The following is a 23051-nucleotide window of genomic DNA, read 5'->3' as shown; positions in this document are numbered from 1 at the left end:
CATATAAATCGCAGGAAATACTCTAGGACAGGGGTGTTAAACTCAAGGCCCAAGGGCCAGATCCGGCCCTTGGAGTGCTTAGATCTGGCCTATGGGACCACCCTGGAAACAGTGAAAGACTGGCCTGCAGTGCCTCTGCCTGCAAAAACAGAGCTTGTGAGAGCCGCAGGTGGCCCTCCTGAGCTCCATTTTTGCTGGCAGAGGCTTACAAGAGGCCATAGCAGCCGAAAGTGGAGCTCGAAAGCCCATTTTCGCTGGCAGAGTGCTCAGACCGCCATAGGCACCCCCAACATGCCCCCAAACTGCAAGGTGTGCGGGCACATATGTGGAAGAGACCCAAAGACCAGCTGGCTGGCAGGAGACACATGTGCATGTGTGGTAGACACCCAAAAAAACAGCTGGCCAGTAGGAGGTGGGGCATCCCAACACCAGCAGCTCTGCAAGAGGTGAGATATTTTTCCTTCATGAGTTTCTGTTTCGTTGGAGAGAAACGACGGAGAGAAATGCCACAGAGAAATGTGGTAGAGCTGAGCTGGGGCGACGGTGTGCCACCTTTGGCACACATGCCATAGATTCATTACCACTGATCTAAGTTGTTTTTTGAATAGAATAGAGCTGGAAGGAGCCTTGGAGGTCTTCTAGTCCAACCCCCTGCTCAAACAGGAGACCCAATACCATTTCAGACAAGTGGCTGTCTGTCCACTGGCTGTCTCTTCATAAAAACTTCCAGTGCTGAAGCATCCACAATTTCTGAAGGCAAGCTGTTCACTGGTTAATTGTCCTCACTGTTAGGAAGTTTGTCCTTAATTCCTGGTTGCTGATCTCCTTGATTAGTTTCCATCCATTATTTCTTTTCTTGCCCTCTGGTGCCTTGGAAAATAAGTTGACTCTCTCGTTTGTGGCATCCCCTCAAATACTGGAATACTGCTATCATGTCACCCCTAGTCCTTCTTTTCTCTAGACTAGCCATACCCAATTCCTGCAACCGTTCTTCATATGTTTTAGTTTCCAGGAAGTTGGTGTGGGGCCTTGATAAAGAAGTTGCAAGCAGGAGGTAGTTGGTGCAGTGACAGAGAATGTGCCATCTCCGCTCCACTCTGACCCTTTAGTGTTTAGTCTGTATTTAACCTTTTGCAATTTTAAATTGTTTTTATATCTCTATTTTTATTATATTTAATCCCCTCAGAATAGTGAGATGGACAGCATGTTAAATAAACAAACAAACAAATAAATCCCCATGAGACCAGTTGGGTGAGAGAGAATGACTGGGCTCAAAGTCACCCAACCAGTTTTCATGCCAAAGATAAGGCTGGAACTCATCGTCTTCTGGTATCTAGTCAGGTGCCTTAATCATTAGACCAAACAGATGTTCTAATTTTCATTCTTTAGGAAAGGGGAAGAATGGGGAAAAAATGAAACCCTTCTGTATTCAATTTTCTTATCCCATCACTACTGTGAAAACAAATGTTAAAATATATAGAGAGATGAATTAAGCATTATTCTAAACAAATGGCACTGTTGAAAAAAAAAACTTTTATACAAGCATCTTTTCCCATTTCATCATTTTAATATGACAGGAAACAAAGTACTGTGTTAAAAAAAAAAAACCTAGAACCAAAACAAATTAAAATCATGTATAAATTCTACTTTTAGTTTGCTTCCAATGTAGGTACCACAATAAACTGCTAGCTTGAAATTTACTTAGAATATGTCCTACAGCACCACCTAGCAGGCTAATTGAAAAGTAAATTGTAATGATATTTTTAGGTACTCATTCCCAAACCGTAAAGCTTTTTGCAGCCAGAAGCTGTCACTGCTACTAGCTGAGACAACTTTTACAAGAAATTTGTTCTATTTATTTGTAAATTTAATGGCTACACAATACCTACATGTTCAGAACTTGGGGCCACATGTGAAGGAAAATAAATGGTGAGGATTCGATTATCCTCTTGCACAGAAATATCTGAAATTAAAATCCAGGTCTGTTTTTTCTCCACAACCGCCTCTGTGGGGGGGAAAACAGTCCTACATGTTAATTCCACTTACTTCTTGTACAAAACAGCAAAAAAAAAAATGTTGTAAAAACAACTTTGTCCAAACAGTTAAGCTACCAAAACCTAGGCAAACAAACCATTGTATACTTATATTACAACAGAATTTAGTTTTAAATGCTGCATTTTGTTAAGTAATGAAATAATTCATCTAAGCTACCAATCTTTTCAATCTTCTCCATTCAAATCTATGGGCAGCACCAGTCCCAAAAATGTGATTTCCATGGGGTTTGGAAAGCTGAGTTGATTCATTATTAACTGGCTTTCAGTCTCAGAAAAAACACCACGAAGGCAGTTTTGCAGAATTTCCTCTGGAGCTATGGCGGAGCCAGTTTCTCACTGGCAGAAACTCTTACCTCATCCTACCTTCTGATTTATTCTAGGATTTTCCTCCTCCTCCTCCCATTTCCACCTTTTCTTCTGGGATGGCATTGCTGCTCCATCTGCCCAGTAGGCAGTGGAAGTTTTAATCTTTGTTTCCCCACCCACCCACCCTTTGAAAACAAATTGTGGAAAAGTCAGAATAAGAAAGAGGATGGAGTGGTGATTGGCTGCCATTCTTAATAATCCCCAATGGCTAGCTTCAGAAAGCAATAGTCAGATCAGTAAGGGGAAGGAGATGACCCTTGTCAAGTGTTAAAATGCTGCTTATGATACCAGAGAATTGGGAAGGGGGAGAAACGAATGTTAAGGAAGGGGCCAAATCCTTCTCAAGTAAACCCCTGCCATTTAAGTCTCAAACTATAAATACAACAGGGCCCAAAACAGCAACCAATTTGCCCTGATCTAATATAAATACATGCATTGATTTGTAAATTAAATCATATTCATTTTTCTGTTTGGTAAGTGAGCCTCTCTCACATTAGAATACTATACAACAATGCCAATAGATGTTTATAAACAAAGCAAAATATCAACCATCACAAGGGAGCACCACTTGACTCTTGGATTGGTATGAACAATGTGATATTGGTTAGATATACTGTATATTTCTGTAGTGCTCTGGGATTAGTGTTAATTATGAAATGGGTATAAAAAAACATAGTTTGCAAACCACAAAAGCTTAGTTTATATATAACACGCTAAAGCAAAACAATTGTTTGGCTCAGCCAAAGAGAATAAACTTGGGCAGTGTAGTTATGTGTATGTACATATGCTAAAGCATGTTGATATATATTTGAAAACAATACTTTAAACAATACAGGATAGGAAGTGAGGAGAAAGGATACATTTATCTTGCTGCTTTTGCCTTGATTAAAACTTACTGTTTGCTTTTAAATATTTTAAAATATTTAAAACACAGCAGCAGAACTTGTGTTTTAACAGCAAGCGTGGGTAACTGAATCCACAGCTATATCCCAGATGAGTAGCATGCAGAAACATACATACACATGGACACTCAAGTTTGATGACATGGATCTAGCTGTAATGCTGCAAGGACCCTGGATCATTCCCATTCCTGATTTAAAACACTAATCTCATAGCTAGTGAGGATACAAAATAGATGAGCCTACCTAGCTCTCTTGGGGGGAACTTCCTCTCAGGACCCCCCCAGGGAGATAGCCTCTCTGTGCTAAGAGGAGCCCTTTACTCCTCCAAGACATCTGGCCATTTCCACAGCTGTCCACAGTAGGCAAAGGCAGGCCATTTTTTCCCCCAAGCCACATTCCCTACCAACTTAACAGCTGCTTTTAGCTTCCCTCACCTCTAAGGCACAAGTTATATTAAATACGACATACAGTATGTTTGCAGATGATTACAGATGGTATAGACTAAAGATAATCCCGGGATAGGAAACAGATTCAAAGCACAGGATTCTCAGTGAAGTGTTAAAAGGTGGTTTCACCCTAAAAGACACCAGTGGTCGTAAATCAGGGGTTCCCAACCGGGCGTGCAAGACTATATTCCAGGAGGTACAAAAATTATTGTACATGCATAATTATATGCATATAATTATTTACTTCTGTAAGGGGTGCAAGAATATATCAGAAGCGTTCTAGGGATGTGTGGTATAGAAAAGGTTTAGATCTAAATGATATTCGCAGTTTTCTTTTCTTTCTTACTCCCATCCTCATTCTTTCTCTCTCCAGAAAAATACCAGTTGTACCAATAAAGGAGAATATTTGTAGCTCAGGGTTGAAATGAGGGGTTATTGGTGCTCTCTGTGCTTGCTTGTTTTCTTGCAGACGTTTTGTTACCCTAACTAGGTAACATCATCCGTGCTTGCTGTCAGCACTCCTTCCTAAGCACGGATGATGTTACCTGGTTAGGGTAACGAAACGTCTGCAAAAAAACAAGCGAGCTCGGAGAGCACCAGAGACACCACTAGTATTATAGCTGTCTGACTCCTCACTTAAGTTTCCGAAGGGTCGGTATTAGGAGCCAGAAAACGAGCTCCGAGTGGGGAAAGAAAACGAAAAAAAAACAAAAGCAATCTAAAGATCCGGCTAGAGCAGAGCTGGGGAACGATAGGTCCTTTAGGATTTGTGGACTCCAACTCCCAGCTGGCTCAGGAATTCTACGAGTTGAAGTCTACAGGAAGTCATAAAAGGCCTATCGTTTCCCCGCTCCTGAACTAAGCCTCGGGACAAGAACTAAAAAAAATCGGAAGACTTCCTCGTCGCCATAGCAACTCCGACCTCATCCGATGACGTCGTTCTCCGCGTCGCGGCACTCGACTTTTGCGGCAGCTCACCTGCTTTATGGTTACCACGTGTTTCCCCCCCCTCCTCCCCCTATGCTGCCTGGCACCAGATCTATTGAAAAGGATACGGTAAATGCGGGATTCTGGGCAGTTCCTGTCTGTTCAATTGCGTGCTGGTGTAGAAACCTAGTATTAGTAGTATAATAGGTATATTATGCATAGGCGTCTTGATTTTCAAATTAAACGATAAATAACCCAATTGGGTGGCGACAGGATAAGCCCAAAGTGAAAAGGCTTTTTGTGTGTTTTGCATATAAAGTCGGATATTTAGAGAGGGAAGAGCTTGATGTGTAATGAAGGGCGAATGGACTGGAAATAGCTCTGAAGGGGGTTCTTAATGATGGTACAGTGTTTTATACTGAGTTGAGCTTGATGTGTAATGAAGCTTTATAACTGATGCTCCCTCTTGGATTCCCAGTGAGGAGTTGCATAGTGACTTGCAAAGCCAAAGAAGGTGAAATGTGAATAAAGTCCACGACAATTCAATGCAAAGATTATTTAAATAAGGAGATCCTTGAATCAGTCTTAAGAACTACAGACTAGTTATGCAATCTGGAACATACCAGAGTTGTGATGTAATTGTTGTACTAGCCCCCCCAAAAGAGGGGGGGCATTGAGGGTAACATACTTTATGCACCATTGCAGCATTGTAAATATATATATATAAAAGCTTCCTTGCTGTGGTGGCAATACCCCCAACGAATTGTATTTCTTCTGACCTTTGACTAATTGATCTTGTGATTGATTGATTTACTTTACTACATTCAGAAAGACTCATCTCTAGTGCAGTTGCCCTATGTACATTGCTTTTTCTCATCATAATGATCAGTTTAATTTAAAAAAATTAAATTATCCAGAATCACAGGGCTGAAAAGAATAGTAAGCCTGACATAGAAAGAACTCAACAAATGCAATAGAATAATGTCTGACAGATAAGCTTCTCTAACAAAAAGGTAAAAATGAAAATAATATATTGTAATTATTTGCATATACACAAGAGAGGTAGGGGGAGGGAGAGAGAGACACTTGACAATTCAGGGCATTGCTTATGAACACAACCATGTGAGGCGTAAATTGAAAAATAAGAAATTAACCCAACATTAATAGCTTAATGCTGACTGGCAAGTGGAATCTGAATCCAATTCTTTTTCTCACTATTCCGCTGATTCCAGTTATATTAAATTCCTTTAACAATGATCACATCTATACAGTATATAGACTATGCATCTAGAAAAGGAAGTACTTCCCTTGGCTTTCTGCAATTGTAATTTGTTTTTGTAAGCACAAACTAGACTTATTTTTTGGCAATTGGCTTGCCTTCTATTGCTGTTCCTAGAGAACAGCTTGTACACAAAGTGTTTCAACTCTGTTTTCATTGCAATCAGTCAGCATTTGCCTTCACACACACAGGCACACATAGGCACAAACAGATACTGCTTGCTACTCATCATGGAATGGGAATTTGCCTCTCGTAAATTGCATGCATTTCAATTGTGAATGCAGGCAAAAGATTACCCACTCGTGCCTGATTTGTACAGCTGTCTTGAATCATCATTATACAAGTAGTCCTTGATTTACAACCATTCATTTAGCAACTGTTCGAAGTTACAACAGCATTGAAAAAAATTGACATGACTATCTATAACCACTGAGCATCCCTATGGTCATGGGATCAGAATTTGGATGCTTGGCAAACAGTGTGTATTTGATGGTTGCAGCATCCTGAGGTTATGTGATGACCATTTGTGACCTCCCCGATTGGCTTCTGACAAGCAAAATCAATGGGGGAAATTGGATTTGCTTGTCGACCAAGTGATTCACTTAAGAACTGCAGTGATTTGCTTATGAATTCTGGCCAAAAATATTGTAAAGTTGAACACACTTCATTTAATAACCATCTGGCTTAGCATCAGAAATTCTGGACCCAACTGTGGTCATAAGTTGAAGACTACCTGTACAAGATTATAGTATAAATAGGAGATTAAGGCTGTACTTCTAGGCAATTATAAAGCACCTCTTTTAGACCATGCCTTTTTCTAGCCATGTCTTTTTCCAAGTTCTATTCCCAAAACTGTTTTAGGCTGTTTCCTTATGCACATGCCCTCTTTGCTGTTGAAAAGATGCGGCTGCTGTAACAGCATGAAAAAGTGTGCTTCGTTACTGTATTCCTGCAGTTGCATTCTGGTTATTGAATACAGTGTTATTTCTTTATCAGTTTAAAGTAATTCCACCTACTCATTGAGATTTTTTTTTTCTGCAGATATATTCTTTCTTGAACAGAATCTGGCTGGAAGTTGAACATGGCATTTCATTCTTTCTGGAAAGCAGTTGCCATGATGGAAAAACACAGAACTGCTTTTTTGTCCATTTCATGTGCTGGATTGTTTGGTGCCAACTTGACTTTTCACGTCTTCTCAAAGGAGTTGTTCAAATCAATATATCAGGCCTGGGACCATGGAAAACCATTGAGGCTTTCAGAAGATTTGCAGAACCTGTTCTATAACATCCTCCATGATGTCAGAGTGAAGTCAGCAGATCGTTACGACGCCATTAAGACTTGCACGCTGCACCCCATAAGCGCTGGTCTACCATGGAGAGCCAAAGGTTGTGTGGTGGGCATCCCATATCATTTCAGTGATAGATCGAGTGGCGAACAGCAGATTGCCAAGATAGACGTTCAGCTTAGAGGCAAGAAAGTGAACTGGACAAGCCCAGAGGGCCTGGCTTTGAAGGATGCCTTGACACTTTCTTCAGAGGCTCAGAAGTTTGCCATTGCAAGAGAGATCATTGACTTGCAACAAAATAGGCCTTTAATATGTGCAACTGTTGGTCCTATTTGTCTGGCTGGGTCCTATATTTCCGGAGTAACTGTAAAGCAGGTCTTGGGTTTATATTATGCTCCAGTATTACTGCGAAGCATTTACAACATGGCAGTTGTGGCACTCGGGCTGATGGGCTATTGTCTGTTATATGACACTATAAGCCAGGCATTTGATTATAGGACAGACAGAAAGACAGCTTCCATTTCTCCCAGTTTTGCTAGAGGTGGGGTGGAATTCTACAATAAAGTTCTGTCACAGAATAAGGCTTTTCGGACTATCTTGGGTAATGAAGGAGAGCAAATATATGCTTCAAATGGTAATATTCTCCCAAAGTTCAGATTAAAGCATCCATCGTATACTTCCAGAAGAAACTTCATTAGTAATATTTTAAACGCACACCAGGCACAGGAAAAACATGGTTGAAATTTAAGATAATAAATTATGGGTATTTTTTTTAAAGTTGCAGCCTGGCAACTTTTCTTAAAATGTCATTACTGTTAATATATGGTGGGGTGAAGATTGGTGGTGGTGTTATCTGGTTACAGGTTTTCCATGGATTAAATTTAAAAAAAAATGTAAACCTCACATCAAAGGTTGTAAAAGTCTCTTATATCCATATTAAAATCCAAGTGTTGCCTACCAAGTCATGAGGTAAACAATGGCTTTTCTTTTAACATATATTTTTGAAAGAAAATATTTATCTTTATTTTGTAAATATTGTGAACAAGAAAAAAAATATGCATAGGTTGGGGTAACCATTTTAATATTAAATAGTGATAATATGTAAGCCGCTATGTAAGTGTTATGTAATGGTATTTGGGGGGAAAGCAAATTTATAACCTCAGACTGAAAAAACAGTTTAATGTTGATCACTTAGCAGCCTTCAGAAAGTTATGTATGTATGTATATGTATATATGTATGTAGAGAGAGGGGGGTGCAGTGGCTCAGTTGCTAAGATGCTAAGCTTGTTGATCAGAAAGGTCGGTCAGTTCAGCGGTTCAAATCCCTAGTACCGTGAAACTGAGTGAAATCCTGTTACTTGTCCCAGATTCTGCCAACCTAGCAATTCGAAAGCATGTAAAAATGCAGGTAGAAAAATAGGGACCACCTTGGTGAGAAGGTAACAGCGTCCTGGCGTTTAGTCATGCCGGCCACATGACCGTGAAGATGTCTTCGGACAATGCTGGCTCTTTGGCTTTGTAACCGAGATGAGCACTGCCCCCTAGAGCCGGAAACGACTAGCATGTATGTGCGAGGGGAACCTTTACCTTTATATTTTTTAAGCGCTCTGCGACTGCATCAGGCCCACGGGCCTTGAATTTGACACCTCTGGTCTAGCAGGTGCTGCTACTTTCATAAAAAAGAGAAAAATACCCTAACAAGTAATTGAGAATCCATGCAAGGTAAAGAACCTCCAACATCTGATCTGTCAGCACAACAGGGGATGCAGTTTGTTGCTTTCTCTTGGCCACAGTGGGAGTTAAGTGTGGTTGAAAAGAGGAGCCAGGGAAGGAAAATTCAGCAGCAGGGGTTTTTAAAAAGCAATTTCTGAACCTTGGCTTCAAAATTACCACCCATCCCTATCAATAGGTTATCTCTGTGTGTTGGCTGAATACAGCCCCTATTGAAATCTAGGAGAAAAAAATAATAATCTTGACTTATGTAAAGAGTAAAGAAAATCACCTTGACAGAGATATGCAGGGAGCATTGCCTAGGTAAAACGGTCTGAAGCTCTTAACTGAAGAAACAGTCAAGAAAAATCCCTGTTTGAATTTGCTTTTTTTTTTTTTTTTTAGCTCTGCAGATGCCTTCTGTTCTGCTGAATGGGCATTAATTAAAAAAAGGAGGTCAAGAAGCATTAAATATAAGTGGCAATTGAGCCATTCATTTGGAACAATTAATGTGGCAAAGCAATAGGAGACATTTGCAGTTGTTATATGAATACAAAATGATTGTGTTACTCTTGATGAATAGTTATAGAATGTATAAAATACCCATCCTTTAATTTGGTTTGTTTTTTTTACATTTTCTGATATTTTAGAATCCTTAAATATGGGTGACCTGCATTTTAATGCTTTTATATGGCTAGATTTCTGACACAAATGTGGAATGTTGGCCCAAATTCATTCATAATGCATGAGATCTTTACCTCAGCTAATATTTAAGGTAGCGATTTTCTATGATTTATAGTGATTTTCTTAGAGAAGAGGTAGAGATTGCTTATTTAGAAAATAATGTTTAGAATGGTAGAATCTATCACAGTTAAAAATAGATGATGACAGTTTGGTAAAATGGTAGTAAATATATCAGACTTGGAAGATTCTTTACTTTAGCCAATCTTAATAATAATAGTGGTTTTTCTCTTTATTTTGGAGATGATTTCCTGCTGTGATCTGTCTTGGGGTTGACAGAATTCTGGATTCAATACATAGAAAGCTAAAGTATTAGAAAATCATAAATATATCCTCTGCGTGTGTGTGTGTGTGTGACAGAGAGAGAGAGAGAGAATGTGTGTGTATATGTACAAAATATGCATATATTCAGTAGGTTATACACACACACACACACACACACAGAGAGAGAGAGAGAGAGAGAGAGAACAGTTTTTTCCAGACTTACAGTAGCTATCCTCTAGGAACAAGCAAGCCTATATATAGATTTTTACTTACTTGATGTGAATTGTTATGCTGCAGTGATCAGTGGAGCCATCCTAAATGCTTTTAGGAAACCAAGGTAGGATATGACAGGTAGGTCATTGGAATAATATACCTGGGCATGGGGAAATGGACTAAGGATTGGAAGACGGACCTGAGAATGAATGGTAATATGGAACAGGAAGGAAAGTTGTTAGTTCAGGATCTTGAATTATTACACTTCTTTGAATGATTACATTTCCCATTAACCTCTCATTCTTTTTCCAGCTACTATCACTTCCATTCCACATTCAGTCTCAGAGGGAGATCATTCCAGAGGCCATCCTTCCAATTTCAGGGGTCATTTAATTCAACCTCGCCTTGTTCTTTGTCCCCATTTTCCAAGGTGTCTTATTTTTTTTCCTCTTCCATTCAGTCATGTCTGATGCTAGGTGACCGCCAGAAGTAGTCCCTGCAGTTTTCATTTTTCAGAAGTAGTTTGCCATTGCCTCCTTCCTAGGGCTGAGAGGAAGTGGCTGGCCCAAGGTACCCAACTGGCTTTGTGCCTTAGGCAGGACTAGAACACTTGGTCTTCTGGTTTCTAGACTGGTGCCTTAACCACTATACCAAACGGCTTCTTGGGCTGGTTTTTATGAAGAGGAGAAACAGAACAGAAGATGCATTGATATTTGTAAAAGAATATTTTAATAGGATGGAAATTTAAAATCACCAGGCAGCAAGGGTAACACAAACTCATTTCAATATTTTGGCCCCCTTCTGCTTCCTTTCAGAATCCATTCCATGCTTTATTCCCTGTAGAACTTCCACTAATTTCAATGGAGCCTATTCAGGGCAGTAATCTTTTCTCAGCTCCTTTTATTTCCTAAGGCTCCCATTATTTCCTATAGTAATTCTTATCCTTTGTTTTAATATGACCCTTTTTGGCAATTTCCCTTTCTATAACCTTTTAAAAAATCAGATTAATTTGCATGGGTTCCGCAGAAGAGTAATGCAAGATTTTTTTTTTTTAAAGTAAGTTGCTCTGTTGTTTTATGTCACAATATGTTCCAAATATTAGGGGAGGTCATTCAATGATTGACAACTTCTGTACTGACATTTTAAAACCCTAGATAAATGTGATGGATAAGAATACTGTCTCAACCTTACAACAGAAGGATTTCTTCTCATCTGGGCAACCTTGGAGCTGAGTTTGTCCTCAGTAAGAATTGTAAAGTGTTTCCATAGAAGTGGAGATGTTTAAAGTAGAATCAGGTGATGTCATCATTTGGATTCTTGGAGCTCTGTCTCCATGTAGGCTACATCTGAATATTTATAATAATGGGTGACAATTATGTTTGAATCATAAGTTTCAAACAGGGATTCTTGCTATTCCATACAAGAATTCAGTGCAAAACTTTTCATAGAGATGGCTGTCTAGCTTCCAGTTGAACCCACATATTTTAGAATAATAAGGATAAAGCAAAATGTAAGGTAGGACAAGACAATTCAAGTCAAAGTCAAAACAAGACAGCTTTGGCCTTTTTCTGGATGATATTCCTTCAAGTATTCAAAATGAATTATATGGTCCCTTCTCAGTCCTTTCCTCTCTAATATTGAGACTTACCCATTCACCCAAGGTTAGTGGTGACTAACCTTTTTTGGCTCCCATGCCGAAAATTACATGCATGCTCATGCACACACGCTCGTGTGCCAGCACCCAGAAGGCAACACGTGCTGCCCCTCCCACGCCCCCTGCGCATGCGCACGTAATCACACATGCTGCGCATCTATGCGAATGTGCGTATGCGTCTCCTGCGCACTCCTGCCCCCTGCGCATGCACGCCAGATACCCGACAATCAGCTGTTGGGCGGCAGCGTGCACACATATGCGCAGTGGGGCTCTTCCGGGTGACCTCTCATGTGCCACTTCTAGCACACATGCCATAGGTTCACCATCACAGCCATATAGTATATCTTCAAAGAAGGGGTGGGATTCTACCAGTTTGCACCTATTCTCTAGAACCGGTTGTTAACATTCTAAGCAGTTCGGAGAACCGGTTGTTAGAAGAAATTACTGGCCTAATCCTGTAAGGAAGGCAGGCAGGAAACATTCTGGTGTTGCTTACAGAAACTGCCTCTCTGTTAACCCTTTTTACATTCTTGGCAGGACTAGACTTCCTGTCTCAGGAACATCTCTGGAGTTTTTTCCCCCTCCTTTGCTGGTACTTTGCTTGTGTGGAGTGACCATTCAAAGTTACAGTGGCACTGAAAAAAGTGACTTATGACCATTTTTCACACTTACGACTTGCAGCATCCCCACAGTCATGAGAGGCCAGGAGAGGAGATGCATGCTTTGATGTGAGTGATATTGAGCTGGCCACACCCAGCCAATAACATGACCACCAAGCCACGCCCACCAACTAAGCCACGCCCACAGAACCGGTTATTAAAACATTTGAATCCCACCCCTGCTTCAGAGGGCTTTCTGAATTCTAGTCCCCAATTATCCTTGTTGCCTTTCCCGAAATTTATTCCAATTTTTCCCAATCCTTAAAATCCCACCCCTGATTCTAATTGACACTAATGTGTAAGCATTGTTTAAAAACAACACAGCTGTAGACTTGTGCAATTTCTTTTCAGTGGGATTTATCTACAGGCCAATAACACATTGCCACTTGCTTTTCAAATCTGCTCAGTAAATCTGATCTCTAAAGCAATTAAACCATTAATGTCCAGAAGATACGCTGCAATTTTGTCCGTTTGGTCTAATCATGATGGCTGCTCATTTGCACTTTGTGTATACAAGCCTTTCCAATAGATTGTTGGAATTGGTTAAGGAAAGGCTAACTAATGGTTATCTTACCACCAGCTATCACCATTTTCTAGTGTGCGGTCATGATTTTGGGAAACTTCCTGTTGTCATGGATCCAAGATTGACTCACAATGATGAGACCATCCTCAGCATTTCCTGAACAATTCCCTTGCCTCAAAGTATAGCCATTCTCTTCGCCTATCTACTTTGAAAATGTGGTAATTTGCCTGCTGGCTTTTTTCCATTGCTGTCAATATGACAATTTTCACAATAAAAGCATCATGTCTTTACATAAATACATTGCAAGAAATTACCCAGTATTGTTGGATCCAAGAAAGATTTCTTGAGAAGGAAGTAAACCATAATCTTGTTAAATGCTGTGGTACAGTGGTGGTATTCTACTGGTTCGTCCCGGTTCTGGCGTACCAATAGCACCGAAGAGCAGCGGACACCACAAACTGGTTCTCTCTGGGGAGCTGCTGGAGTTGCTGTTAGGCCCACCTGCATGCCTGGCCTCCCGTACTGACCTTTATTCCCTGCTTTTGAAGCGCAGCTGCTTTGCGCGGCAAAGCAGATTGCTATGCATCAGCTGCTGAAGTGACGGGGAGAGTGCGGGATTGCAGGTGGTGAGTCGGAAAGTCTCTGCGCGCCCACCAAGCCATGCCCACCGAACCGGTGGTAACCTTTTTTGAAACACACCACTGCTGTGGTACTACTTCCTCCTTCAAGGAAGCATTTCATGTTATCTCTTGTTTCATATTATCTTATCTACTGTGTAATATGTAGGCAGCCATTCTCAAGGAGGTCTGTTTTTTTCAAGTTCAATAAGTTCTAACTCTTCCTAAGTAACTATGCTAGACTGTGCCCTAAGGGTCCTGCAAAACTGAAGTGTAACTCAGAGTGAAGCCAAGTGATTTTAACCAACAGATGTCTAGAATAATCTTTGCAATTGCCCTACAATTGTTTTCTGGTCTGTTCTTTCCCAAGAGAGGTGATTTTCCTCTGAGCAAAGCTGTTGGATGGCTGCCTGCAGATGTAATAAAACAAAAATATTTATGTTTTGTCACTCTTTTCACCATGTGGTAATCCTTAAGAAAGGTGTTTTACCAGTGTTCAATCAGATTCATTCCTTGTTTTCCTTCAACAGAGTCCAGCTGTTTCATCTTCTGGAGCTCCTGAAGGAATCGAGGATAGAGTGTAGAGAATAAGGAAGATAAACATGACGGTACTAGTATGCAAGAACTATTACCTAGGAAAAAGGGGGCAAACACTTTTTTTTTTTAAGTTCAGAGGAAAGAGAAAATATTAGGAAAGAGCTTAAAGCTGCGGTGGCGCAGTGGTTAGAGTGCAGTACTGCAGGCTACTTCTGCTGACTGCCAGCTACCTGCAATTTGACAGTTCAAATATCACCAGGCTGAAGGTTGACTCAGCCTTCCATGCTTCCAAGGTGGGTAAAATGAGGACCCAGATTATTGGGGAAAATATGCTGACTTTGTAACCGTTTAGAGAGGACTGTAAAGCACTGTGAAGTGGTATATAAGTCTAAGTGCTATTGCTACTGCTAGATAGATTCTGCCCCACCCCCCAATTCAAAGGAATATAATGAGGAGGAGGAGGAGGAGGAGGAGGAGGAGGTATAGCACAATCAAATTTGCAAGATTCTGTTGTTATAGCCAAACTTTAAAAAGTAGTTTTAGGCTTACCTGTGGAAATGACAAAGAGAAAGGCCACAGCAACTATCTATGGATGCGTTTTCATTCCAGATAGCAGTTGTAGCTTCAGCCAAGCCATGCATCAAAACCTCAGGAACCACTGCACGCTTCCTCTGAAACAGCAAGGTTCATCAGATGTTGATGAACTAGAACCTGCAGAGAATTCTAGAACTAACCCGGGGGTGATCCAAGCATAGTAGGGAATGGATGGTGATAACTTCCAATTTCAGATCATGCCACCACTGCCCTGAGATACAAACCAGATTAAAATCTGATCACTACTGTGCATTGGCTCCATACACGCCTGGATCAGATCTATAGTGGCTATGGACCACCTCCAAAGTCATGCTCACAGAAGGCAAATTAACCTCCTAGGACTTCAGTTTGGGAAAGTCCACAGCCAATCTAGACTTGTAATCCTCAAGTAATTCTGATAGGAAAGCTGCTCTGCACAACAAGAGGGCCATTAGCAGCAGTGCCACCTATTCCTAGCACCTAGTCTCAAAAGGAGTCAAAATCAGGTATCTCAGCTGCAGTGTCTCTGAAAGCCACTAGGTTCTCTGAAATAATTCGCTACTCCATAGCCTCTGCCTTGGGATCATGGCTAGTGCTGCCCTCAAAATCAGGTGGGCACATCTGCAAGATGGGAATTCCCTTCCTTGTGCCCAGGTACTTCTTAGTTATATATTCCAGTAAAAAGTCCTCTCATCCAATATCAAATCAGAGATGAAGGGAGCTTTATTATAAACTGATCTGGCAACAGTCAAAAATCATTGAGCACATCATCCTCAGTTGAAAACCTAATAACAGATAGTGAACTCCACTGAGTGTCTCCTGATTCTCTTGCTTCTTTGGATCAGGCTCCCACATTTTTACCTCAGCCAAAAATAGCTTTTCCTGTTCTGGGATGTTTTCTTGGCTTCATCGTCTTTCCTGAAAGTTTCAGCTGCCCATTTGTGAATTTCTCACCTCTCCTGATGTATTGTAGAGAAGAAACTCTCCTGAAGCTCCTTCACTTTTGCTTCCAATAAAGACCCCAGTTGCATATTTAGCAGGTGTAGCTTTAGTTATGATCTGGCACTTCAGATTGTGCAAACATTGCACAAGTTTGCCAGATCATGACAGAACTTTCCTTCACAGTCCATACCTTCTCTGCTAACTTTCACAGCTTCCTTGTTTGTTTTCTATGTCTGTGTGTTACCTCTGTGAGTGTGGGCTAACCTGGACTAGGAGGAGAAAAAGAAGTAGAAATGGGGAGACAGGTCTCCCTTTTTACTTTTTTTTTTGCTAAATTCATGCTTGTTCTTTCCCCTCATTTGATTGGCCTCAGAAGTTAAGCAATCTGTCAAGGTCCTATTGTAGAATAAAAGGTGAAGGCATATTTTTTTCCTTCCCTTTGTGCCAAGATTTATCTGACTATACTGCTTCCTAGAGGCATTCCTAAGTTTATGCAGGGATTCCTCTACAGTATTGCCACAAAGAAAGGTGTGTCTGTTTTCCACTTTCCTGTACCAAGAATGTAATGCTGGCTCTGCTATTAATGACATATGAGTTTTGTGGTTTCAGCGTTTGTCCATGCACTGGTTTTAGGGACAGGTTAGATTTCACTCCAATTTCGCAGTCAGACCGTATGTAAAAGCAAAGTGCCAACTCTCACCTAGTGACATTAACAGCTATGCTGCCCAGCTAAAAAGAAAACATTATACGATGCCAGCCCACTAATTATACTGTGACTGAGCATTTTGCCCAGCTGAAGAAGGCAAATGTAGGCTTTGTTTAGGGAGGAGGGAGGAGTACCCATCTTAGTATACAGTTTGAAGGATTTTTGTATTAAAAGGTGATATAGGTGATTCATATTACATGGGAACAGACAGCATATTTCTAATCTTCGAGTCTACTATTGAATTTGGCTCTGAGGTATCAAGTGTATGAATCTATATATATAAAAGCGAAATACCACTCCCGCATCACCACAAAATCTCCAGAACTGTAAAGCCTATAAACTTGAAATTTGGTACATATGTTCCTCTTGGCTTCTTGGTGCTCACCAAGAAAGGATTTTTCAAAATGACCATCAGAGCATTAGTATTTCGTATATTACTATTAACACGCTCTGATGCTAAGGAATTCTACTCCCCCTCCACACCTGAAAAGAAATCTGTTCCAAATGCAAAACACAAGCAGAGGAGAGGAGTCTCAGTTTCAGTTTTAGTTTCACAGCACCAAGCAGCTTTAGTACAGAACAGTTGAGCTAATCCATGCCCAGGCTCCTTGCTGTCTTCTTGCTCACACAGCAAATACTGTTTCCATTTCCAAACAGACCTTAACTCTCTTACACATTGACAGGATGCTAGCCAGATGCATACCGATGGATGCTGGTAGGCAGAAGCAGAATTTTTCCCCCCTTATTTTCCTCCCCAAAAACTAAGTCTGACCACATAGTAAAGCATGGGTATCAAGCTAGTAAGAAATAATCCTTTGTGGTACTGTATTTGTCAATCAGTGATGCTTTTTCTTCAGTTTTCACTTGGGAAGCCTGTGTTCATTAATTCCATTTTGTTTTACATGTTTGAGAGGGTGAGTTTTCCCTGATTGCACTGGGCATTTTTTGTATAATAATCTTGCCTAATATCCCACAAGATACACCCAAGTTCATCACACCCTGTTCCCTGGATAAATCAGAATATAGTCTGCTAACACAGATACATTTTAAATTAGATAAAGAAGGATTGGAAAAATGAAAGGCTGGTCCAGGCAGTTTACATTTTAAATTTTTGCTTATAGAAGAGATAATAAAGAGAGAAAACTCAATGTAAGGCTATTATGCAGTGTATACACGCATACGAAAACTCAATGTAAGGCTATTATTAGTAGACAATGCATCTACTAATTTTTAAACTAAACATGGACTCCAGCTTTGCTCCATTTGCCTTTAATCACAGTACAATTGAGGACAACATTTGGAATAGGCCAGTTCAGGAAATAGATACTGTAAGAATTTTTAGGACTTTACTGATATAAGCCAGTGTTTTCCCACCTTTGCATCTTTAAAATGTATGGATTTCAACTTCCTGCTGGCTGGGGAATTTGGGAGTGGATGTCCACATCTCTTAAAATTGCCAGGGTTGAGAAATACTAATGTAGGCTACAATAATGGAATCTTGAAAGCCTGTCAGAGTTTCTTCTTTTCTCTTTCTATATCCAAGAAAGACAATCTTGAGTTTCTTCTTCACCCCTCTTGTCTTCCTAGACAAAGCTGTTGTTTTTGTAATGACTGTTGCATACTTTTTTCAAGACTACTTTTGTACTTTTCTATGAACATTAATTTCCCCTCTTGCTGCCATGACCTTGCACTTATTTTGTTCCCAGCCCATTATGAGAACTTTAAATAACTATTAGCTGTGTTGATATAAAAGGAACAGTTCCCCTCTTATGCTGGTGTTGGCTTTCACAGACGGTATCTCTTAGGTAGTATTGGGCTTCAGGAATTAGTGACTGTCAGAGAACAGATTTCCTGATATTTTGTTGGCCACCGGTGACAGACCAGCTCTCGCCAACCTGCACCAATCAGAAATCACCCCGGCTAAAGGCCAATCAGAAGTCAGGCAATAAAGAAAGGAGCCCCAGTCAGTCTCTGCTAAGTTGCCTCAGGTCAGCAACAGCTGGCTACTTTGCCTCTGAAAAATGCCAACCAATCATAATAAATCTGTTTTCTAGACCATGTTCATTAATCCCTGAACCCCAACACTGTTGTGCAGTTCCTCTTTATTCAGACATTGTTAGCTTGGAACAAGTCAAACAGACATACCAACGTCCAATAATTCCTGATTTGTAGAATGTATTATACAAAGGTGAAAAAACCATTACAGAGGAGTTTTAACAATGCTGGTATTAAGGAGATAATATTCAAATGTTTGCTCCTCTTTTGCCTGCTCAAGCTATGCAATGGGTCTATGCTAGATGGGAGGACCAATTTCCATCTATCTCCTGTTCTGGCAACAGGCAGGTTGTTTTCTGCTGACTGTGTAAGAACTAACTCAAATCACTACAACCTCAAATTGTATAAAAGCCATTCTGTTTTGCCTTCCATTACTGTGGAGAATTCAGCTGACCGATTGTAAGTATGGTTGGAGGTATTTGAAAAGTGTTAGGGGTGGGAAAGCCCCCTTCCTCTCATCCAGTTGCTAGCCAGCCCAATCTGCAGCCATTTCTCTCCCACCCATCATTTGATATCTCCGTTACACTTGCTTCTTGTGTTCCTTTCATATCCATCAACTGCAATCCACCTTTTGTTTGATAGTAAATCTCTGGCCTTCCAACAAGATGGAAAACAAAGCAGAACTCCACTGCTTTATCTGGGAAAGAAGGAACATTTTTCACCATTTCACGTTAACACAGATTTGAAATGTAGCCTTATATTTAGTTGTAGCAGCCTCATTTCTCTTCATCGCAGTGTTCAAAAAAATAAGAGATGCTGAACTTGGCATGTGTGGCTTATTTGCCATTTACCCTACACTATATTTCTCAGTCAAAATCCTTTTCTTCTGCCTTGGTGTAAAAACCTGGTTGTCTGTATTATCTACTCAGTGACAATTCTCCAGCTCTATAGGCCCAGCTAGGTGCATGATTGGGAGCCCCTTCTCCCTGGGGTCATTTGTGCTGTTATATATTCCCATTTAAGCCAGGAGATGCCCAAGCAGGGAATAAGAGGAGGAGCAAATAAATGATCCTTGTGAAGACAGGCTAACTTGTGTGCTAACATGTACATGTTTTTTGATGCTGGTTGGTGAGATGCTGAAAGGTAGCAAAGCCAAATGAGAAAGCTAATCACTTCACTTATTACAAGTAGTAGTCAGAAATCAGGACAACGCCATTCAGCAACAACAGCACAAGGCTAATGTCAAAGCTAGGACATAATGACTGTTACTTTTGGAACCTTTGTAACATGTTAAACTCCATCAGAGTTTAATCCAAGGTGATCTTAATAAACACTGGATTCATCTCATGTGTCATTGCACCATAAAGTAGCAACCTATGGGATCAGAAGTCAAGCTGAATTCCTCTAGCAGTGATGGAAACCCTGGTTTTGCCAAGAAAAAAAGTTTGGTTTTTTTTTAAAAATGAGTATGATGCCCAATCAAACCATAGAGTCAGCAGATGCCTAGAAGGCAAATTGCAGCAATACATAGAGTTCATTTAAAAATAGCACCCTCTTTTGGGTAAGCTGAATAGTGATGGTTTCTGTTTATTTATTTTTAAATGGACGCTCTGAGGCTGTTCAGCAGAATCAAAGTTTTACATGCAGTGTGGTAAATCAGCAGAGAGGCCTTCACTTAAGATTTCTGTTGTACCTGAGAGCAATAGGCTTCCATGAAGAAGAGGATAAATAGAAAATAGCACTCCTGATGACAGTGTCTGGAGCAGATGCGCTTGAATTGTACTGCACCCTTATATTCATGGAGGAAGAAAAAAAGCCCTGTGGCAAAAAAGTGAAAGAATTTAACATATGAAAGATTTATCTTCCAGTCATGCTTACAAAAGGAGCTTGAGATAGTCAAAGAATTTATAATATGAAAAACTAACTAAGGAGCAAATCTTGTGATGCTGGTGCATAGACTGAATCTTTGATCAAAGATCATATTGCTTTGTACATAAGGAGCGAAATAGTGCAAAAAGATTTACTTAGTGTGCTGAACATGTAGCTAGAAAACACTTCTGATATATATATATCAAGCAGTGGAACTCACTCAACATTGAAAATGATGGGATATAGCAAGGATAATGCTCCAATATTGCCCATCATCCAAGTGAAAGACTTAAGTCAGAAACACAACTCAAAAGCAAAAGAAAACAGAAACCCACTCTCAGGCAAAAAAAAGCTTGGAAATAGAGCATAGCAAATGCAAACATTATAAGGTAGGATGCATGGCTAGAAATAATGGGTCCAACATATGAGCAGCAATGTTGCAAGTGTGGAAAGAATAACCATGTGGATAAAATGTGCAAAATTATCAAAAAAATAATAATAATTCCAGGCATGAGAAAGGATATTGGCTTCAAACAATTCTTGCTAGCAGATTCCCCACTGAATATAAGATTGACACTAGCATGCAATTCGGTCTAAGAGTTGAAAGTAACTGCAACTGATTAAAGGCTAAGCCAGACTTTTCCTCAATAGCCATAGATCTAAAGATAGGTACTGAAAGTCCAATAGCCACACTGGGTGACTGTGAACCTATTTTGAAAGTGAAAATCAGTATGATAGAAAAAGCATTGGTAGTATCAAATGTATGAAGAACCATCCTAGGACTAGAAATATCTGAAAAGTTACAAATAGTGCTCTCAGTCAGTATAAAAATCACTGAAAAAGAAACATCTCTGTGGTTAATCACATAAAGGAGTTTTTTTTTTTCATGGAATTTGGTGTTTCCCAATAAGTCATAACATTACTTTTAATAGCAATAGCAGACTTTGCAGCCCTCTCAAAGCAGTTTACAGAGTCAGCATATTTCCCCGAACAATCTGGGTCCTCATTTTACCGACCTCAGAAGGATGGAAGGCTGAGTCAACCTTGAGCTGGTCAGGATCAAACTGCCAAACTTCTAGCAGGGAGTCAGGAGAAATAGCCTGCAGTACTGCATTTTAACCACTGCACTGCCACAGCTCTTTAATACAGTACATAAAGAATGGCACATGCTATGAGAGATCTACCAGTAGAGAATTGAGAATAACATTAAAACTAAAGCATAATTGGATGATGGAACAGAAACAAGGGATTATTCAGCAGGCTAAAGTAATAACTAAATGGTCCACTTAAGAGATATAGTTTATAAGATAGATGGATGGAAGCCTTACGAATTTGCCTGGGTCCAAACATTCTACGAATTATAGACACAATTGTTCTATTTGTATAGGGAGTCACAGGAGAAAAGTGCAGTCAGTGGTAGTAGAAAAAGTGTAGTCCTCAAATATTAAATCGGGGGGGAGGGGAAGCTTTTTTTTTTTTTTAAGTTCAGGAAATTCAGCATCTGGGAGAAATAGTAGCAAAAATGATCAGACCAGCCTAACCTTGTCTGCCTGAGTGAGATTCAGAGGAGCATGGGAATGATACATTTAATCTCAAAATCTTGCCTGACAGTATCACAAATCCCACTTGTTTGCCTGTATCACAAATCTGGGATATTACAAAAGATACCATTTGGCTTCATTTTTAACATACAACAAGGCCCTAAATTACATAAAAATATTCTTTTTTCATTATTTATCATTCTATTAAAGGAAACAAAGTCATCATACATATTATTAGAAACAACACAGAATAGATGTGATCAAGAATTCAGCTAGTGTAACTGAAGGGTATTGAAAGTTTCACAAATAAGTTACTTTATTTAGAAAAACAGGAATGAGCAAAAGTTGAACCTCTTTTGCAGAAGCTCCTGCGCATGTTCCTTGTGCTAAGTTTAGTTCCTTTGTGGTTCAAGTCAGACTTGGAACTAAGCGGATCTACAATTAGTTTACTTCTTGTGTCATTGCTTCTTTATAACAGAACAAGAAGGGCCAGAGTTCTTACTTTCCCATCATGCATTAATTATTCACTTTTAAAAAAAAACTGCCAGAAATGGATTACCATGATGTGCCATTGCATAAGGGAAATTAGGAAAACAATCTCCTACTGTTAAATTTTAAAAAGTAAACTTAATATAGGTTCAGATGTTGCACATTGGTATTTAAAATATTCAGTTGCACAGGTTTACTGCCCTTTTGTTCCCTTGGGAAATTAAAGGTCAAGTAGTCTGGGAAGCATCAAAAGTTCCTGCAAGAAAGCCAGACTTTATAGCTTCGGGGAAATCACTTATACCCCTCTTCTGTCCATTCTTCTGAATTAGCTGTGCTGCAAAGAATGTTGTTTATTGCTAAAATAAAACATCATAAAGGTAATGGCTGCTGAGCAATCTGCTCATAGATTATCCTAATGGACAAAAGTTACAAATTGATCACCTTCAATCCATCTGTGTGTGTGTGTGTGTGTGTGTGTGTGTGTGTAGACACAGAGGGTTTGTAGGAATAGAGATTGCGACAGAAAATTATTTGCCCTCAGCCTACTTAATGCTTAGCAAAGAATTCTATTTGGCAAAGGTTCCTACAGAGGCCTATCACAAGTTAAAGGTAACCTGAAATTAATGTTTTTGGACCAAGAAAAACCAGCACAAGTTATGACCCATCAAGCCAGACAAATCCCAGCAACCCTGGCTAGCAGGATGCCACTTCATCTCAGGGCTATGAAGCACTATAAAGTTATACATAAATCTAAGTGTT

General features: G+C 39.9%; 1 protein-coding gene and 1 long non-coding RNA gene across 4 annotated transcripts; one reads left to right on the top strand and one right to left on the bottom strand.

Moving 5' to 3' along the window:
- Positions 1-4617: 4617 nt before the first annotated feature.
- TMEM177 (transmembrane protein 177) lies at positions 4618-8220 on the top strand. 3 transcript variants are annotated; one of them, XM_026665482.2, is made up of 2 exons: positions 4618-4824; positions 7016-8220. In XM_026665482.2, the coding sequence occupies exon 2, from the start codon at positions 7056-7058 to the stop codon at positions 7998-8000; it is 945 nt and encodes a 314-aa protein (XP_026521267.2). In that variant the 5' UTR covers positions 4618-4824; positions 7016-7055; the 3' UTR covers positions 8001-8220. The 3 variants fall into 3 exon arrangements, with proteins under 3 accessions (XP_026521267.2, XP_026521269.2, XP_087806418.1); XM_026665484.2 differs by having other exon boundaries at positions 4677-5708; XM_087950292.1 differs by lacking the exon at positions 4618-4824 and adding an exon at positions 4845-4902.
- Positions 8221-10592: 2372 nt separating this feature from the next.
- LOC148133192 (uncharacterized) lies at positions 10593-16255 on the bottom strand. Its single transcript, XR_015746571.1, has 4 exons — positions 15705-16255; positions 14727-14848; positions 14131-14198; positions 10593-11533 (listed from the first exon to the last, which is right to left on the bottom strand). It is a non-coding gene; the product is annotated as an uncharacterized LOC148133192 (long non-coding RNA).
- Between the last annotated feature and the right edge of the window lie 6796 nt (positions 16256-23051).

Source organism: Notechis scutatus, chromosome 1 (genome assembly GCF_049901735.1).
Source record: "Notechis scutatus isolate UNSWTSFEM ecotype Mainland chromosome 1, rNotScu1.2, whole genome shotgun sequence".
In the NCBI taxonomy this organism is placed as follows: domain Eukaryota; kingdom Metazoa; phylum Chordata; class Lepidosauria; order Squamata; family Elapidae; genus Notechis; species Notechis scutatus.
Note: the sequence above shows the minus strand (reverse complement) of the source record. Positions and strands in the feature narration are given on the sequence as shown.